Source organism: Ceratotherium simum, chromosome 22 (genome assembly GCF_057802395.1).
Source record: "Ceratotherium simum simum isolate JZ-2026a chromosome 22, ASM5780239v1, whole genome shotgun sequence".
Taxonomy (NCBI): domain Eukaryota; kingdom Metazoa; phylum Chordata; class Mammalia; order Perissodactyla; family Rhinocerotidae; genus Ceratotherium; species Ceratotherium simum.
The window spans coordinates 26742546-26761066 of record NC_141921.1 but is presented as its reverse complement, the minus strand read 5'-3'; the positions used below and the strand labels follow the sequence as shown (position 1 = coordinate 26761066).

General features: G+C 52.8%; 1 protein-coding gene and 1 long non-coding RNA gene across 3 annotated transcripts in view; both read right to left on the bottom strand.

Moving 5' to 3' along the window:
* Positions 1-6030: 6030 nt before the first annotated feature.
* LOC147914098 (uncharacterized) lies at positions 6031-7772 on the bottom strand. Its single transcript, XR_015555796.1, has 2 exons — positions 6761-7772; positions 6031-6666 (listed from the first exon to the last, which is right to left on the bottom strand). It is a non-coding gene; the product is annotated as an uncharacterized LOC147914098 (long non-coding RNA).
* A 24-nt stretch (positions 7773-7796) lies between these two features.
* The window catches only part of NKAIN1 (sodium/potassium transporting ATPase interacting 1), a 42236-nt gene continuing 31511 nt past the window's right edge, over positions 7797-18521 (bottom strand). Inside the window, exons 2-7 of one of the 2 annotated variants that reach the window (XM_087446405.1) lie at positions 12465-12602; positions 10973-11053; positions 9588-9785; positions 8810-8878; positions 8103-8184; positions 7797-7962 (exon numbers count right to left, since the gene is read on the bottom strand). In XM_087446405.1, the coding sequence (XP_087302531.1) occupies positions 7913-7962; positions 8103-8184; positions 8810-8878; positions 9588-9785; positions 10973-11053; positions 12465-12602 (618 nt within the window). In that variant the 3' untranslated portion in view covers positions 7797-7912. The remainder of the gene's footprint in view (positions 7963-8102; positions 8185-8809; positions 8879-9587; positions 9786-10972; positions 11054-12464; positions 12603-18521) is intronic. The other variant, XM_087446406.1, reaches the window with a different exon arrangement.

Here is an 18521-nt window from a genome sequence, read left to right as displayed (position 1 = left end):
TTTCTTCTAGGCACTTGTTTGGTTTCTTAAAAATAATATAAGAGTATTATAACAATAATCAGAGTCCCTGTCATGGTTTTAAAGTATGTCTACCAATTCTTTGACAATCTTCCCCTCAAAAAGTGGAGACTAATTGCTTACCCCTTCAGTGTGGACTGGACTCAGTGAGTCACTTCTAATCAACAGAATGTGGTGGAAGTGATGGTGTGTGAATTTTGAGCCTAGGTCTTGGGTCTCACTCTCTCGGGTCACTTGCTCTGGGGCACGCTGGCTGCCATGCTGTGAGCACACGCAAGCAGCCCAATGGAGAGGTCCACGTAAAAAGGAACTGAGGCCTCCTGCCCACAGCCAGGTGATGAAGCAGTCTTGGAAGTGGACCCTCCAGCCCACCAAGTCTTCACACACCTGCAGCCCTGGCTCAAGTCTCAACCACAAGCTCATGAGAGACCCGGCCAGCACCACCAGCTAAGCAGCACCTGAATTTCTTTTAAAGATTTTATTTATTTATTTTTTCCCCCCAAAGCCCCAGTAGATAGTTGTATGTCATAGCTGCACAACCTTCTAGTTGCTGTATGTGGGACACAGCCTCAGCATGGCCAGAGAAGCGGTGCGTCTGTGCGCGCTCGGGATCCGAACCCGGGCCACCAGCAGTGGAGCACGCGCACCCAACCGCTAAGCCACGGGGCCGGCCCATCACCTGAATTTCTTGACCCACAGAAACCATTGTGGGATAATGTTTGTTGATTTAAGCCACTAAGTTTTGGGGTAATTTGCTATTCAGCAGTAGGAAACTAATAGACCCCCCAAGCCCTAGAGCTGTGTTTCTCAACCCTGGCTGGGCATCGTTCTCAACCCTGGCTGGGCATCGGAATTCTCCATGAGGCAGTGTGTGTTCAGTGGCTAGAGAATGAGCGCAGGGGTCAGAGAACTGGGTTTAAACTCTGATTCTGCAACTTACTAGCTGTGTAACTTTGGATAAGTGACTTACCCTCTCCTAGCTTTAGTGATTCCATCTATAAGGTGGTGGTAATAGAACTTATCTTCTTAGGATTGGTAGGAAGACTAAACAAGAAAATACATGTCAATTCTGCCTAGAAGGTAATCTGTGAGAGAGAACGCTGGGGCCTGTCTGTCTTGTTCGTTGCTGTAGCCCAGTGTCTAGAACAGTGCCTGGAACACAGCAGGTGCTCAGTAAATATTTCTCCACAGAGAATGAAGTCAGTAAACTGAGAGAACTCAAAAATGCTCGTTCATATCAGCTCCCTGGCTTTCCTACCTGTCTTGTCTGCTGGGTCCTCCTAACATTCTCCAACTCTAAGTGTGGAGCTCAGGACCCAGTCTTCAACCCTCTTCCCTGTCTACATTCGCTCCTTGGTGGCTTTATCCATTTTCATGACTTGAAACACCATCTCAACACCAGTGATTCCAAACTTGCTATCTTCAGCCCAGAACTCTCCTAATACCCAACTGCCGCCTTGACATCTCCACTTGATGTCTAACAGGCATCTCACACTTAACGTGTCCAAAACCAAAATGCTGAAATCTTCCCCCAAACCTTCTCTACTGCTGTCCTCCCCATCTCAAGGGCAGCTCCGTCCTTCTACTTGCTCAGGCCAAAAATACTTGGAGTCATCTTTGACTCGTCTCTTTCACTCACATCCCACATCCAATCCACCAACAATCCTGTTGGTCCTACCCTCAGAATATATTGGAATCCTGCCAATTCTCACCTCCTCCACTGCTGCTGTGTGACTGAGGCACCAGCATCTCTCACCTGGATTATCTTGAGGGTGTCCGACCTGGTCTCCCTGCTTCAGCCCTTGACCTCCTATAATCTGTTCTCCACACAGTATCCAAACAGATTCTTCCCAGCTCTGTGCTGTTACTCCAATGGCTTCTCATCTTACTCAGATTAAAAGCTGAAGCCCTTATGCTGTCCTTCAAGGCCAATATAGTGCCTGACACGCCCATCTGACTTCATCTCCTACTACTCTCCCCTTTCCTTGGCCTCCTTGTTCCCTCCAATATTCAGGCATGCTCCCACCTCAGGGCCTTTGCATTTGCTGTTCCCTTTGCTTTCTATCTAACCTTCTTCAGGTCTTTCCTCAAAAATCTTTGCTCATGAGACCTTCCCTAACTGACCTGACATCCAATTTAAAAGTGGAATCGATCCCCATCCTGCACTCCCTTCCTTGTCCTGTTCCACTCCATGACACTTACCTACCATATATTTTACTGGTTTGCTTATGTGTGTCTCCTCCCAAGACATTCTCCACCAGAGCAGGGGTTACCGTCTGTTTTATTCACTGCTGTCTGCCCAGTTCCTGGCACACGGTAGGTGCTTAATAAATATTTGAAGGGTGGGGCTAGCCCCGTGGCTTAGCGGTTAAGTGCGCGCGCTCCACTGCTGGCGGCCCGGGTTCGGATCCCGGGCGCACACCGACGCACCGCTTCTCCGGCCATGCTGAGGCCGCGTCCCACACACAGCAACTAGAAGGATGTGCAACTATGACATACAACTATCTACTGGGGCTTTGGGGGGAAAATAAATAAATAAATCTTTACAAAAAATAAAAAAATAAAAATAAATATTTGAAGGGTGAATTCAGATGTTCGGGGCGCAATGAATTAGAACCTGGTGTGTGGGTGGTGCCCAGAAATCTGTATTTTAAAAAGGCATCCCAAGTGCAGTTGGAGTTGAGAAGCCTGATCCCAGAACCTCAGCAGTAGAGAAGCCCAGGAAGATCATGCAAAGTCCAGCCCTCTCCTTTCACCAATGACGTCAGGGAGGCCAGAGCGGGCAGGAGTTGCCCAGGTCACGGGGTGGGTCGGGGGCAGAGGAAGAATTAGGATTTAGATATGGGCACCCAGCACAGGGCTCTCTCTGCAGCTCTGGTCGGCCTGGGCCTGCCCAGTCTGATTCCAGGGCAGACTGCGAGGGGAACCGCTGAGTCACTGGAACGGAGGCTCAGGGCTGGGGTCGCCCCCAGTGCCGGGTGGCAGTGGGGCAACATGGAGCTGCCCTCACCTCCTCCAGGTGATTGAGAGAGAGAAAGGCAGAGCTTGTCCTGGCCTCCCGACTCCTGAGGGACCCTCCCCTCCAGGAGCCCCACCTTTGCCCAAATTAACCTAGTGGCGAAGTTATGCCAGCGTGTAATTTCAAGACTAGATCACAGCCTTTGAAATGACTAATCCGTTAAAAAAAAAGGTAAGACCGACAGTAACAATTGAGCTTTGGGGAAATGGTCTTAAAGTCTAACTCTCATGAGGGAGCTGGCTGGCATAACTTGTCAGGCCTCTGAAATGCTGGAGTAGGGGATGTTTCAAAAACATTTGAATGCCTCTTTACCAGGTCTAGGATTTCCCAAACCTGGATCACCTGGGGCACTTGTGAAGACGCAGGTTCCTGTCATCGCTCAGATGTTGGGTTCAGTGCCTCTTGGATCAGGCTCAGGAATTTGGGTTTTAAGGAATTCTTATGCTCTGCAAGTTTCTGTTTTCTTTTTTTTTTTTTTTTTTGAGGAAGATCAGCCCTGAGCTAACATCTGATGCCAAGCCTCCTCCTTTTTGCCGAGGATGATCGGCCCTGGGCTAACATCCATGCCCATCTTCCTCCACTTTATATGGGACGCGGCCATACAGTGCGCGCCAGGATTCGAACCCGCGAACCCCTGGGCCACCATAGCAGAGCGCGTGCACTTAACTGCTGCGCCACCAGGCTGGCCCCTATGCTCTGCAAGTTTGAGAAACACTGCCCTGGGCCAGTAGCCTGTGGAGCAATGGATCTTGTAAGGCAGTGAGGCCTTGGTGTCAGGCCCTCCCTCATTCCTAATCTGTTCAGAAACGGCAAGACCCAATTCCAACACATTAAAGAAAAACCGAGTGTGTCTGTAAACCCCAGCAGACTCTTACACTTGTCAGATGCATCTGTTGCTCCAAGGAACGCCTTGGGCACCTTTATGACTCAGCAGGTACTGAAGATGGTCCGTCCTACCTGGAGTCTTCTAATGGGCAGAGGTTGCTAGGAGATGCCCCAGGACAACAGGAGCGTCACTGGGCTTCGTGGCAGGAGCACCTTGACTGGTTCCAGAGTGATGGATTTGGACCCAGGCAGGCTTGACTCCTGTTCATGCTGACCATTACTCTGCTGTCCTAGCGCTCCCAAGTGGACACACATGGAGGTCACAGTCACACACATACCCCCAAGGACACATGTGTACACAGGGAAGTGAGAAAGCCTAGGTCCCCTGTAGACAAAACACTGCTTCCTGCTGTTCTCCTCCAACTCGCCCTTCCAGCCTGGCCAGTTCTAAAGCACGGCTCTAATTGAGAAGCTTCTGCTCAAAATCCTCCCATGGGTCCCAATGCCATCACATCAGGTTGATGCACTTTGGTTTGACCTTCAGGGCTGCTATAACCTGGACATAACTCCTTCCCTGTGGACAGCAGCACAGTGGCCCCCAAAGATGTCCAGGTTCAAATCCCTGGAAGCTGTGAACACGTTACATGGCAAGAGGGACTTCGCAGATGGGATTGGGTTGAGGGCTTTGAGACGAGGAAATTATCTTGGATTATCCAGGTGCGCCCAATCGAATGACAGGAGTCCTTAAAAGTGGAGAACCTTTCCTGGCTGTGGTTAGAGAGAGGAGATGACAGAAGAATGGTCAGAGAGATGCGACATTGTTGGCTCTGAAGATGGACGAAGGGGGCCACGAGCCAATGCGGCAGCCTCTGGGAGTTGGAAAAGGCAAGGAAATGGATTCTCCCCTAGAGCCTCCAAAAAGACATGAGACCCTCCAGACTTCTTGATTTTACCCCAGTGAGACCATGTTCAACTTCTACAGAACTGTAAGAATACAAATTTATATTAAGACACTAAAGTTGTAATTTATGACAGCAGTAGGAAACTAATACATTCCCCATTGAAGCTTCTTCCAACCAGTTAGTCTCTGGCTATTCTTAGCCCAGACACTGTGTGTTTTCCTCCCTCCACACCTTTGCTCACGCCGTTGCCCCTGTCCGGGATACTCAGATCGCCTCCCTCTCCTGAGCTCCTGTTAACAAGTGCCTTTCACTCACACTGTCCTCAGCATCAACCACTTGCTGCCAGCATTCACCCTTCGGCCTGCTCACCCTGTGCTCTCACTGCACCATAAGCTCCTTGAAGGCAGCCTCTGTGGCTTATTTTCCTCTGGACCACGACCAGCAGTGGTCCACTGAGGTTTGCATAATGGGCCTGGGGCATCCTTATGTACCATCTCTGGTTCTTAGCCCCTAGCTGCCTCAGGATCACCCGGGGATCTTGACAAAAACCCCAATTCTTCCAAATCACCATGAGATAATGGGAGGCAGCTCCCCATGTATTACTGGGGGAAAAGTTCCAAGATTCAGAGATAAGCGAAAAAAGCAGGGAGTTGAAGAGTGAGACTATGTTATCATTTGTGCAAAAAAGGCGAAAAATATTTACATAGTTTTAAAAAGAATTGACTATCTTTAGAAAATATGAAAAACAGGTAAGAAGACAACCCCCTGGAACTTTCTGAATTCTGTACCATATATACATATTACCTATTCACAGAAGTAGATACAATTTTAAAAATTCAAAGTATTAATCCTGGCTGCATTGCCAGAAAGGATCCAGGATGTCCCAGGTGGGGCGCAGGAATCTGTGTCTAAAGCACCGTGTGCAGCTCATTCCACGGCAGGAACTGCATTGTCAGGAAGAGGGCAGGGCCAGGACGCAAAGGTATTTGGAAGCATAAACTTAAAACGCACTTAATCTGAAAAACAAGTAGAAACCTCTCCAAGGGATTGTGAAGCCAGGTTGGGGAATCCACTGATTTCGTCCCACCTCCGCATTTTGTGGACCAGGGAAGAGAGGGAGAGTGACTTGCCCAAAGCTACACAGCCAGTCAGAGGCACAGGCCAGTGGCCCAGGAATGTGTGATAATGACAATGACATTGACTCCCAGCCCCTGCCCACCCTCATGCAGGGACCCTGCTGAGTCACAGGGCAGGAGGACAGGAAGATAGAGAAGAGAACACCATCTTTAATCAACCCACCTGCACAGAGACCAGGGGAACTCTCCCTGCCTTGCATGGTCCCAGTGAGAAGAGAACTTGGTCATCTTGCAAAAACCGTCTTATAAAAACAAAGGCTTCAAAGCACCAGTGGCCGAACGCATTGAGTAGAAAGGGGGCTGGGGGAGCGGGGGTGAGATGACAGCTGGAGGCAGGAGGTGGCCCAGTGGCAGCATAGCAGCCAGACCTGAAGGCAACTGTCCTCACTTGCGCTGTACCTATCAGCTAACTGGGCTGACCATGTGGGACCTTGGTGCCTGTGGTGACCAGCAGAACTCCTGGGGCTGGCTCCTTGCACAGCCCTGCAGATGGGATGATGGGGTAGGATCCTAGTTCAGGCTATTTTGGCCTTAGACAGTAGAGAATGCTACATCAGAGGGCAGAGAGTGAGGAATCTCCCAGAGTGGTCACCATGGATGGGCTTAGGTATGCAAAGGGTCTCCACTTCCCTCCAGTTCCCCACGCCTCGTGCCCCCCTTCCTAACCCAGGGCCACTCCCATTTCACAGACCAGGAAGCTGAGGCCTGACCCTCCTGCCCTCAGACTCACCAGCCAGGGCACAGGATGCAGGGTCCTCATGGGTGCCTGTGGAGGGAGGTGGGGAGAATGAGCTCCTGTCTCTGCTTGCTCTCAAGGAAGGGTGCTGGCCCTCCTGACCCCCAACATGACCCCCACCCACATTCTGCCTCTTAACTCCTTCAGGCCTTTTTAGAGGCTGCTTCTGGAAGTGGAGTGGTCCCAGACACTGATGATCTGTGAACACTGGTGACCGGGCAGTGCTGACTAGCCTTCGTCCACTCTGGAACCACAGATCTTCCGACGGTGAGGTGGATGGAGCCGTCAGCGGTTGGCGGAGTTGCTGAGGGGGTAAGGGATCGTGGGTGCAGCAGACCCAGCCTCAGGGACACGAAAGGGGGTGAGGTGACTGAGTTGCGGTCCCCTTTTCCTGGAGAGAGCTTGACGGGTTTGCCAGCAGTGGACAGAGGAAGGCTTCCCTGTGCGTCAGGCTGAATTCAGGGCTCTAGGCTCCATCCATCTGGTTCCCGACAAGAGAATGGGTATATTGCTTTAAGAGGTGTTGGCGAGTGGTGGCAGTGATGTGTGAGTGGGGTGTAGATCAGATGGGTTCTAGAGTGTCCAAGCTGGAAGGGGGCTTGGAAATGGAACTCAGAGACCAGACATCGGGTTTTGGAGTTTGAAACTGCAGAAAGTACACTGTGTTCAGGACCTGCCTCCACCAAAAGCCTAGCTGTGTGGCCTCAAGCAAATCGCTTCACATCTCTAGGCCTCAGTTTCCAATATCTGCAAAGCGGAATTACAATCCCAGCCTAGCCCAGGGAATTGAGAGCAAAATGAGAAGGCTCGAAAGAGCTCCATCTGCTAAGGGATTATTTTAATTATTTGAGGTGGGGAAACTGAGGTCTAGAGAGCACAAGAGCTTTGCCAGATGTCACACCGAGAGTCAGTGATGGAGCTGCGATGAGAACCCAGGACTCCTGCTCCCAGTTCCCGGTAACTTTCCCCAGAGCTGGTGAATGAGTGTGGTGAGATGCAGTGAGTCCGTCCTTCCTGCCGTTTCTCTCTGGACAGGGGACAGGGTGCTGGGAGAAGGGTGAAAGAGAGGCTGGAGAAGGAAGGGAGGCCCTAGCGCACGCCAAGGCTGAGATAAAAAAAAAATACAAACCCGGTGATCCCCCGGCCCCGTCCCGCCCCGCCCCGCCCCTGAAATCCAGGCTGCGAAGGGCCAAGTCCAAGTCCGCAGGCTGCAGTCGGTCCACGGGCCGCCAGGGGGCGCGCCTGCCGTCTTGGCCCGAGCTCGCGGCAGCGGCTGTCAGTCTAGCTTCCGTGCGTGGCTGGGCGTGGAGCAGAAGCTACCCTGACCTGCAGGAAACAAACGCGGGTTGGGGAAGTGCACTCCGAAGTACGGGGTGGAGAGATCCGCTGCCCTCCCCACTCCTCCTCCCTTCTCCTACACTAACGCAAGGGCCCTCCACCCCACCCCGCTCCGCGCCATGACCCACGTGTACAGAGGCTGCAGTTGTAAATGCGACGTCTTCTGGGGCGCCTGGTATCCGTAGGAGTCAAAGCCGCCGATGAAGTCGACTGCGGAGGGGGAAGTGGCGCACGGTTAGGGACGGGCCTGTGGGGGCGAGTTACGGGAGGCTGGGTCCTGAAAGCGAAGAATCTGAGGGCCAGACCCTCAGAGCCTTAGGGGCGGGGCTTTGCTGCCGGATCTTGAGGGATGGGCCTATGGGGGCCGGGCTTGGAGGAACCCGGCCAGGAGTGGGCCAAGGCCCTAAGAGGATAGAGAGATTGAGGGGTGGGTGTGGGTGTGGGGCCGTCCTTAAAGGGGGAAGGCTCTTGGGGGTGGGACTCGAGCCACTTAAGGGGGCAAGACCTCTGGAGGGGGAGGGGAGGACATGGCACTGCTTGACAGGGGTTGGGGCTCCACAAGGCCCTGAGTGGCAGGGTTCTAAGAGGGGCGGGTAGGGGAGCGGTGCCGGGGCCGTGGACTGGACACCTGGACGTCTGGGCCTCAGCCTAAAATGGGCTTGTTCTGCAAGACCCCCACCCACTCCTGCTGCTGCTTCTCCCTAAGAGGGGCCCCTTGGCCGCCCCAGGGCTCCCTCCCCCAGAGGTCGCTCCAGCCCCTGTCCAGGGTGCTGAAGGCGCGGGGTGGCGCGAGGCCAGGTTTCCCCACTTCCCTAGGGGCGCCGCATGCACGCACGCACTCACAGCTGTCCTCCTCCTCCAGGAACACTTTGCTCACGTAGCAGGCGAACACGAAGCCGAACAGCTAGGGAGGGAAAGAGGAGTGGGAAGCTCTTCCTCCACCCCCTGCCCACCCGCACTGGAGGGGCAGAGGGGCGGGTGTACTAAGATGAAGGCAAACCCAGAACAACTTCAAGTTAAATAACTGAGCCTTAACCTCAAATATACCTGGTTCCCTTCTCCGTCCGGGGAAGGTGACTTTGGACAAGTAATTATCTTACCTCTTTGAGCCTCAGTTTCCCCAGCTGGACCTGGGCAGTACCTTATGGCTTGTTAAGGGGAAAGAGGATTATGTGACTTTGTGTGTGTAAAGTGCCTAGGGCAGGGCTGGCCCTTGTAGAAATGGGAACTATTACTATCTTGGAGCCATTCTTATTTTATTTTCACAACTCTGTGAGGTTGATACTGTCATTCCTTTTTGTGAATAAGGAAACAAGCTTGGAGAGGGCAAGCATCTTGTCCAAAGTCACACAGCAGGTATATTGGAGATTTTAACCCAGGACTGACTCTTGGTCTGATGCCTCATCCTATTCATTAAACTTGCTCACTCCTGATTTGGGACTGGGGCAGGGGTGAAGGGAGGTGGTACCAGATATGGAAAGAGAGTGAGGTGGTACCAGATACGGAAACAGGCTGGATGACCTAGGTTTCTCCCTTCTTAACTAGGGCTAAACAAAGGGGTTTGTGGACTCTACCTCGGGGGGTGTGTGGGGTAGGGGGACAGGAGGACTCACAGCCAGGAAGATCTGCAGGGCGCTGCTGAGTGCTTCAATGTAGGGATAGTCAAGCAGGCAGCCGGTGACAGAGATGACATGGTGGTCCTCCAGGGCCAGGCGGGAGTTCAGGACAGGTGTCACCAGGCAGCCTGGCCCATTCTCCATCCACCAAGAGCGGTGCAGGGACGTGTTGAAGGTCATGATGAAGTCCCGGTCCTGGGGTCAGAGGGGCCTAGGATACTGAGCTGGGGGGGGGAGGGGATCCTCCCCAGGCCCCAAGAAACTTTATCTGCGAGTCTACATTTGGCCAGTAGGTGGCGCTTGATGACCATGCAGGCCTCACTCTTCCATCAGAGACTGAAGGGGCTGGTGCTAACCCACAGGAGCCCCAGAATTTCAGGCTGGAAGGGACATTAACAGTGACTGGGTCCAATTTCCCAGCCACTGGTGAAATCCTCAATACAGACCCCTTCATGGCCCATTCAGCCTCTCCACTGCTCTCCGTGTGTGTGACCCTGGGCAAACCTCTCCTCTCTTGGTCCTTGCTCTCTCCATTTGAAACGGAGAAGGGGCTGGCCTAGATTGGCAGTTCTCACCCACGGTATGCATCTATGTGTTCATCAATCCATTACCCATGCGGCCAGTTAACAAATATCACTGTGTGCTGACCAGGTGCCCAGCACCAAGATGTGCGACCTTGTTTCATCCTCCCAGCAACCACATGGTTGCTGCACTTACTAGATGAGGAAACTAAAGCACAGAGAGAGTAAGCCACTTGCCCAGGGTCACACAGCTAGGAAATGTTCGAGCTGGCATATGAATCTAGAAGAACTACAAAGCCAATGGTCTCATTCATATATTTTGCCTCCTTTCTATCTAAAAATAGAAGTTGTATCCTCTGGGCTTGCTCTAACTTCCACTTTCTTCCATAGTTCTCCATGTAACGCGGTCCACTCAATTTTCCCCGAACAAACTCTAACTAGTCTCTTTCCCTTCTGAAAAATATCAGTAAGAATTGGACTCAAATCTTTGTGGTCTAAGCAGTACACAGGGCACAGCATTTTCACCTCCCTTGCACTGAACAGGTGTGGGGCCTAAGAGTAGCTTTCTGGGGCACCACATACTGCTGGTTTCTACTGAGCTGTGGTCAGCTGGCACCCCAGCCCATCTTTCCACAGACTGCCCTTCAGTCTTGTCTGCTCCATCACTTGTTTCTGAGAAGTGCACAGGAGGCCCGAAACAAAAATGGGGCGGTGGAGGATGAGAGCACAGACGATTTGGGTGTGTAGAGGGAAGTCTCTTCAAGAGATGATGCCCCAGATGCACACCACACAGGAGCCCTTGGGGTAGGGGATGAGAAGGGTCAGGCTCTGCCCTCTGGCACTGCCAGGCCTGAGGCTTACCTGGGACAGCTGTCCAACCTCCAGGTAGAAGCAGATGATAAACGCATTCCAGCCAACCCAGAGCACCAGCCAGGCTGCGTACTGGGGAAAACAGAGGTGGGATCAGGATGGGCGCTGGGGGAGTGGGGATAGGGCATGTCAATGGAGACAGAGCTCAGGGACTGAGGAGAACTTTGCAGGGGGAAATATGACAATACCTCACTCAGAGAACACTTTATAGTTTAGAAATCATTTTTACAGCCATTCAGTCCTTACGACAGCCCTGCAGGGAAGGCACTGTCCTCTCTTTAATCAAGCCTAGAGAGGAGGTTTAAGTTTTCCAAGATCACACAGCTAGGAAGAGGCAGGGCTGGCACTCAAACCCTCTGGTAGCTAATCCTATCCACTCTGAAGAAAACAACAGACACAGGACGGCATCCTACCCGTGGCAAAGAGCTAGAGATTTCCACCCAAGTCCTATGCCTGCAATTCCAGTGGCTGCCATGGCAGACAGTGCTGTTGACAGCGGTGCCTGGGGCTTTCCTGAGAACTGGAGAGAAGGGTTCTCTTACTTCAGGTGAGAGAGAGCTCTGGAAGGGCCCTGGTCACCTGGCTGTGGGAGCCGAGCCAGTGGGAGGTGGGGAGAAGCCCTCCAATGAGTGGGAGGGGCTCTGGTGGAGCACGACATTGTGTGTCACTGTTATTCTAGGTGTCAGGCATTTACGTAGTAAATCTACCGGAAAGCCTTTTCCCTGAAGAGAGTCTTATGAATGCGTCACTGAGGAAGAGCAGGGGGCCAGGGTGAGCCTAGTGAAAACAGGAGCTTGACAGAGACCGTCAAGGACCAGGGCTTGGAAAGAGGAAGCAGGAGGAGGGGGCCAGGGACACAGTCCACTCCTGGGACTGGAGCACAGGAGGCACTGACCTCAAAGCCACACTAGCCATTCTCAACCACATTCTCGAAGAATATCAAGGGACAAAAGCCAAGCCTTCCTGAAGCAGCCTGAGAAACCAAACAAGACAAGGCCCCTTCCTCCCACGGGCTGTCTGAGGCAGTGTGGTGACGTGGCAGGAACCTCCACTCTGGATCTGATGCTCTAATCCTGCCACTTATGAGCTGTGTGACCTAGGAAGGCTCATAACGTTTCTGAGCCTCATTTCCTCATCTGGAAAATGGAGACGGTAAGATAGACCTTGCAAGGCTGTTGTAAAGATAAGTAAAGCATGAAAAACTCTTAGCAGTGTGCCTGGCGCATGGTAGGCACTCACTAAATGATCTATGTTGTTAATATTGGGATTTTTCCCTAGAAAATTCTTTAGGAAAAATACCAATCTTGTCTCCGCTGAGCAAAGAAGCATTTGGACTTGGGGATCCACGCCACTAGCTGGCCTAGAGCCCAGACAGGGCAGGGGTCTGAGTGCGTGGGGTGGGGGGCAGTTCTGGCTGGAGGAGCAGGGGGAGGGCTGAGGGTGAGGAGGGGGGCTTCTTGGAGAGAGGCCAGGTGAGTCGTACCAAAATGAGGTACCGGGAGCGGTACTGCACGGTGCCAAAGATGCCCAGGATGACCGCCATGATGTGCAGGAAGTTGGCGAGGATAGGAGCCCACTGGTAGCCCAGGAAGTCAAAGATCTGCCGCTCCAGCGCAGCCACCTGTGGGAAAGAGCAGCTGAGGCCACGGTCACCCCTTAGAAGCGGAGGACAGGGACTCCTCCTCGACCTCGTGAAGCAGGTGACACCAGTTACCACGGTGATGAGACACCATGGCCTGATGGTGCACAAGTCTGAGAGCCATCCCAGCCCCGCGGTACTGAAGGGATGCTGGGAGGTGGGGCAAGTCTGTAGGGGCAAGAGGGGGACTGAGCCCTGATCATCACTTTTGGGTGGGCTGCGGGGAGACAGGAGTCAGGGTTCAGAACACCTTCCTCCCTGCTGAGAGCCCTCTCCCCCAGCAGCTCCTGCACCCTCCCCAAGTGGGGCTCTCAGCTGGTGGAATGAGGATCCAGACCGCCTCCCTCAGCCCTGGGGGGGCAGGGAAGGACCTAGGCCTGAGTCACCTCTTCTGGAGGTTGTCCTGGCCCATGGAATCCATGGGCTGCAGAGAAAGGGATTTTTTTCCACTCCCCTTCCAAGAGGGGGCTGCAGCAGATTGCAGAATTGGCCTCAAATCGTTCCTCTCCCTCTTTCCATGCTCTTTGGCAGTGTCCTCCCACCCTAACTCTGTGCTTGGTCATGTGACTTGCTCTGCCCAATGGGACCTGAGCAAACACACACAAAGGCTTGAAAACAGCTGGTGCCCTGGAGCCCGCCTACTTGCTACACGTGTGACACAGAGAACACCCTGTAAAAGAGCCCGAGCTGACCTGCTGGAGGAAGAGAGCCACACGGAGGAGAACCGAGGCCCCCCAGCTGACAGCCGGTCAAGCATCAGACACGTGAGTCAGGCCATCCTAGATCATTTGGATGCCAGCCAACCCACCAGGTGACCACAGACACGTGGCCCAGACCAGAAGAATCTCCCAGCTGACCTACAGAACCAGGAGCTAAATAAAATGGTTCTTTCAAACCACTGAGTTTTTTTTTTTTTTTTTAAAGATTTTATTTATTTTATTTTTTCCCCCCAAAGCCCCAGTCGATAGTTGTGTGTCGTAGCTGCACATCCTTCTAGTTGCTGTATGTGGGACTCGGCCTCAGGATGAACGGAGAAGTGGTGCCTCAATGCGCACCCGGGATCCGAACCCGGGCCGCCAGCATCGCAGCGCGCGCACTTAACCACCAAGCCACAGGGCCGGCCCAAACCACTGAGTTTTGGAGTGAGTTTTTACACAGCAAAAGCTGACTGATACAGGACCCCATCAACACGCCCTTTCCAGCAGCCCCAGTGCCATCTTTCAGCTGACACGCTAGGAACACAGGTACCAAGGACACCTATTGTTACTGACTGTCCAATATCCCTTCTTCTGGTGACAGAGCCCATCTCTTGGTTGGGAAACCACCTCCCGGACACTCAGTCCATGTGGCTTGGGTGGGGCTGAGCCCACTTGTAGTTTCTGCAGTGGGCTCGTGGCCCAGGCCTAACCAACCAGTCCACACACAGGGATCTGTTCCGGGATGGGCACCCACTCTTGCCCTTCTCCTGAGTCTCCCTGGGTGTTTGCTGGAGCATCGGGACAGAGATGCTCTCTAGCTGCCAGGACACCTGAATGGGTGCAGTGTGAGCTTGGAGCTGTGGGTGGCCGTCTTTGCCACCTCACGGGGACAGCCTGCTGAGGAGGAAGCCAGAGCTGAGGGACAGAGAGAGAGTGAGAGAGGAAGAGCAAACAAGAAAGGAGAGTGTCCTGGTGACATTGTTTTAGGTCCTAGAATCTAGCTAAACCTAAAATGAATCCTCCCTCCTTGTAAGTGTGATTCCTGTCACTTGCAGCCAAGAGTCCCAAGAAGAAGAGAGAAGACGATCTGGCTGGGGAGGGAGAGGGAAGATTTGGATAAAGTGAGAAGATCCCAGAAGGCTTTCGCCTGGCAGGGAGGCTGGAGGAGGTGGAGCTGATGCTACTACACAGATGGCAAGGCTTGGGCAGGGACCCAGGAAGCTGCAGGCCCAAACCTGGCACCCAACCTGGTGCCAGCCCGCCTCTTGTTGGTGACTCCCCTCCCAGGACCCTGCAGATTGGAAAGAGCTTTCCAAGTTCTTCTCTCACTGGATATTCCTTGGCAGAAAGGCAGAGCTGAGATCATTATCTCATTTTGAAGAAAGAGACCGTGAGGCTCAGAGAGGGGAAGTGACTTGCCCAAGGTCACAAAGCAGGTTGGTGGCAGAGCCAGACAGCCTTTCTCTGCCACCTGTCCCATCTTGGCACCAACTCACCACCGTTCCCAGTTGGCACTGGCCTAGGAGTTAAGAGGTGTGGGTTCTGGTTGAGAGTCTGACACTGACTCCTGGGTGACCTTTGGCAGGCCACCTTCCCTGCTGGGTCACTGACTCCTCTTCCATACACAGAGGCCACTGGACTAGAGGACCTTCAAGGGCCCTGCCAGTTTTGACTCCAATGGCCTGCTGACCTTGAGGGAGAAACTCCCCAAGCCACTCCCCCTCCCAAAAGCTCCTGCCCCACTTCTGTTCTTTCCACCCTGACTCTGCCAGGCCTTAGGGAGCCCTGGTGGTTTGGGGTCCAGCTTGATGCTCTCAACTCAGCTAGCACCTGGCCCCGGCAAGGAGGCTGCCATCAGAAGACGGAGGAGGCGGCTGTGACAGAGTTGCCCAGGCTTATAGTGTAGCTGGGGAGACATCCTGCCTGGATGTGCCTACCCAAAACATGACAGCGCCCCCACCCCCACCCTGGCCCTTGCTCAAAACCCTCTGTGTCCTCAGGGACTTCACGATAGAGTGAGCAGTATGGGATAGCTACCAAAAAAAGAAGCTTCGGAGTCCCTAAAACTCAGGTTCAAATTGCAGCTCTGCTGTGTGACTTAGGGAAAGTTACTTTCCCTCTCTGAGCCTATTTCTTCAACTATAAATAGGGAAGCTAATCCCTCCCTTGAGAAGTTGTTGTGAGGACATGGAGACAGCACATAAATTAACAGACAATTAGACTTAATAAACGGTGGCTAATTAGTAGAAGACTTAATAGTCAAAGCTTCTTAGTTTGGCATTGATAGGATCTGGCTCAATCCCTTACTCCTGGTCAGCTCCAGCCCCCAAGCAGCTGAAATAACATTTGAAGTCCCACCTTCATTTTCCTTTTCTACATCCAAGTCCTCCCTGGTCTTCAAAGCACAGCACAATTCCTTCCTTTTCTAGGAAGACCTCACTGCCTGGCCCCACAGGCTCTCTCTTTCCACTGAATACGGAGCACTAGCTGCTTCTGTCACTCTTGGCCACCGCTCCAGCCTCCTGCACCCTCACATCCAACACGCTCTCATTCATCTACACCCCATCCACATCCATTTACCCAACCTTCCGACACCTAACAAGTCCTCATCCACCCAGGTCCATCATTTATTTATTCACAGAACGTCTAGTCTGTGTCAGGCCCTATGCTGGCACTGGCATGCAGAAGCTGTGATCCCTGCCCTTTGGGAACTCAGAGGCTAGTAGAGGAGATGGATGGGAACTGAGACAGTCACAAACCAGTGCAGTCAGTGCAATAACCCAGGCCTGAATGATGCTGTCTCTCCCTCCAGTGAGGAGTGCAGAGATCGATTTAAATACATATGTATTTTCAATTGAGGTTCCACATCTTATGAATATCTCAATTCTAGAGGTATTATTTCTTATTAGAAAACCAAGTCAAATATTCCAGAACTTCTGCTTGTCCAGCAGTGATGTGCAGCTAATTAACAAACAAAGATAAGAACAAAAAATTGGAGGATTATCTTCCCCATCTGGTTACACCAGCTTGGACACAATAATCTGAGGGCCGCAGTGATTGTAAATCATAACTGGCCTTGGCGTGTCTTTTTTACTTCGATGGGACGAATTGTGTGGAGACAACAGCAACCTACTCCTTTGCAAAAATTTCAAGAGCATGTGCACTGAGGGAAAATACGACTTTGGGGATACTTTAACCTGGTCAGCCTGCAAGCCAGGTCAAGCAAGCTTCTTGAGTCTCTCTCTGAAGTGGGCCAGTATGCAAGTTCCTGTGGGCAACTGATGCAGCCCCCTCCCTGATCTCCTGGCAGAGGGAGGCTGGCCACCCACCGCCACCATCCAGTGCTTTTTCTAAAATACTAATCTGGCCGAGTCACTGTCATCAATGCAGCCCAGAGAGCCTGGAGTAATTCCTACAGCCTCTGGCTTGCCAACTCCCCAGCCACACAGGACCTGAAAAAGGCAGGATGAGTCCCCTGAACATAGTCCCACAGTGACAGACGACAACAAGTCACCCAGATTCTGTCTGGATCTGTCAACGCCCACAGAGTAAGTCCCACATGTCTGTCCACCAGGCCTCTCTACCCCGACCTCCACAAGGCTCTGTGCTGCTTTCCCCTGACCCAGCCCTCCTCGACCCCCTTTCAGGAGCCCTTCCAAACCAGCAAGGACCCCTACAGCCTCAGCCCCTTCCCTGAGGGAGCCCCCACCTCTTACATGTTGCACCCAAGGACGCTGCTTTCTCTGCAGTCTTCTCGAGTGACTCTGTTTTTCTTCTCTCATCCCCTGTTCCTCAGGCCCAAAGGTGGGGTTGATATCCTCTGGGGCCCCTAAGCTGCTTGCAGAACTGTACGACCCTGTGCCCCTGGGCTCAGGCCCTATGGCTATCCCACCCTCGTCCACGGCTGGCCTCGTCGTCCACTGGCCTTCGGATCTTCCCTTCTTTGAAACGAGTTTGATCCCTGCACCATCCTGGTCAACTCTGACACTCACCCAGCACCCCAACCTCTCAGTCTCTGAAACTCCTCTCCCATGACCTTTCCCTCCATTCCTCCTCATCCACAGCCAGCCATTGGACCGTGTCATCACCTGTAACTGCCCTGCCTCCAATGTCACCGATTCCACAGCCCCTCTTGGACCACCCCAGCTTGCTCCCCAGCACCCTTTGCGATGACGAGCCCAGTCCAGCTGGTCTGGTCCCCAGCCCCCGCCCCTCTACACCCTCCCATTCCCCAGTTCTTCACATCCCAACTTGGCTTCTGAGGTCACAAGATCCCTCACTTCCACATCAGCTTTGCCTGCACCCCAAACTCTCACATTCCTCTGCCTTTTCATTACACCTGTCAGGAAAAGCCACACCTGGATGAACCCAATGAATAGTTTTCTCAGTGTGTGCAAAGCAGTCACGCGCTGCTGGACAGACACTCCATGGGGCAGACTGGGGCCACCGTAGACCCGTAGTCATCGACTTCAAGAGGCTCCCCGATGCTGTCTCACAGGCCGACTAGGCTTCTCTGGGGAGCTCACTCTCCTTGATGACTATTTCAGATCTTCTCACTGTCCTCAACCGTCCTGGGGCCCCTTCACCCTCACTCCCAGTGAGCACCTGGTCTCCCTCCCCCACCTGCTGTATTTGAGGCATGGCCCCTCCTGCCCCCCAATGCCCCCACCCCACTCTGGACCCCATCTTATCATGTCTTCTCAGGAGCCCAGACCATCCACGGGCTCTTCTCTTGTGTAAACTCACCCTTTCCCCCTACCCAGCATCCTTCCCACTGGCTCCTAAACACGCTCGAGCCTCTCCCATTAAAAATAAAGGCCCTGATCCCCCTCCAGCTAATGCCAGATCTGTCTCAATGCTCTCAAACCCAAAAGTGTTTCAAGGTCTCCTCACCCTCCCTGCCACTCAATCCTCTGCCCACTCACCTACTACAATTTGGTCCAGTGGTTAACAGCAGAGCCTGGGTTAGCATCCTGGTGTCACTCATTTTTCTACAACTCTGGGCAAGTCACTTAACCTCCCTATGCCTCAGTTTTCTCACCAACAGAATGGGTATGATTCACAATACCTCCCTCATATGGCTGAGAGGAGAGTCAGTATTATTTAAAATTACATTTTAATAATTTAAAATGCAGACCTTGCCGCCACCTCCCTGGCTTTATTTTTTCCATGGATTTATCATCGACTAACATACTCCTCGCTC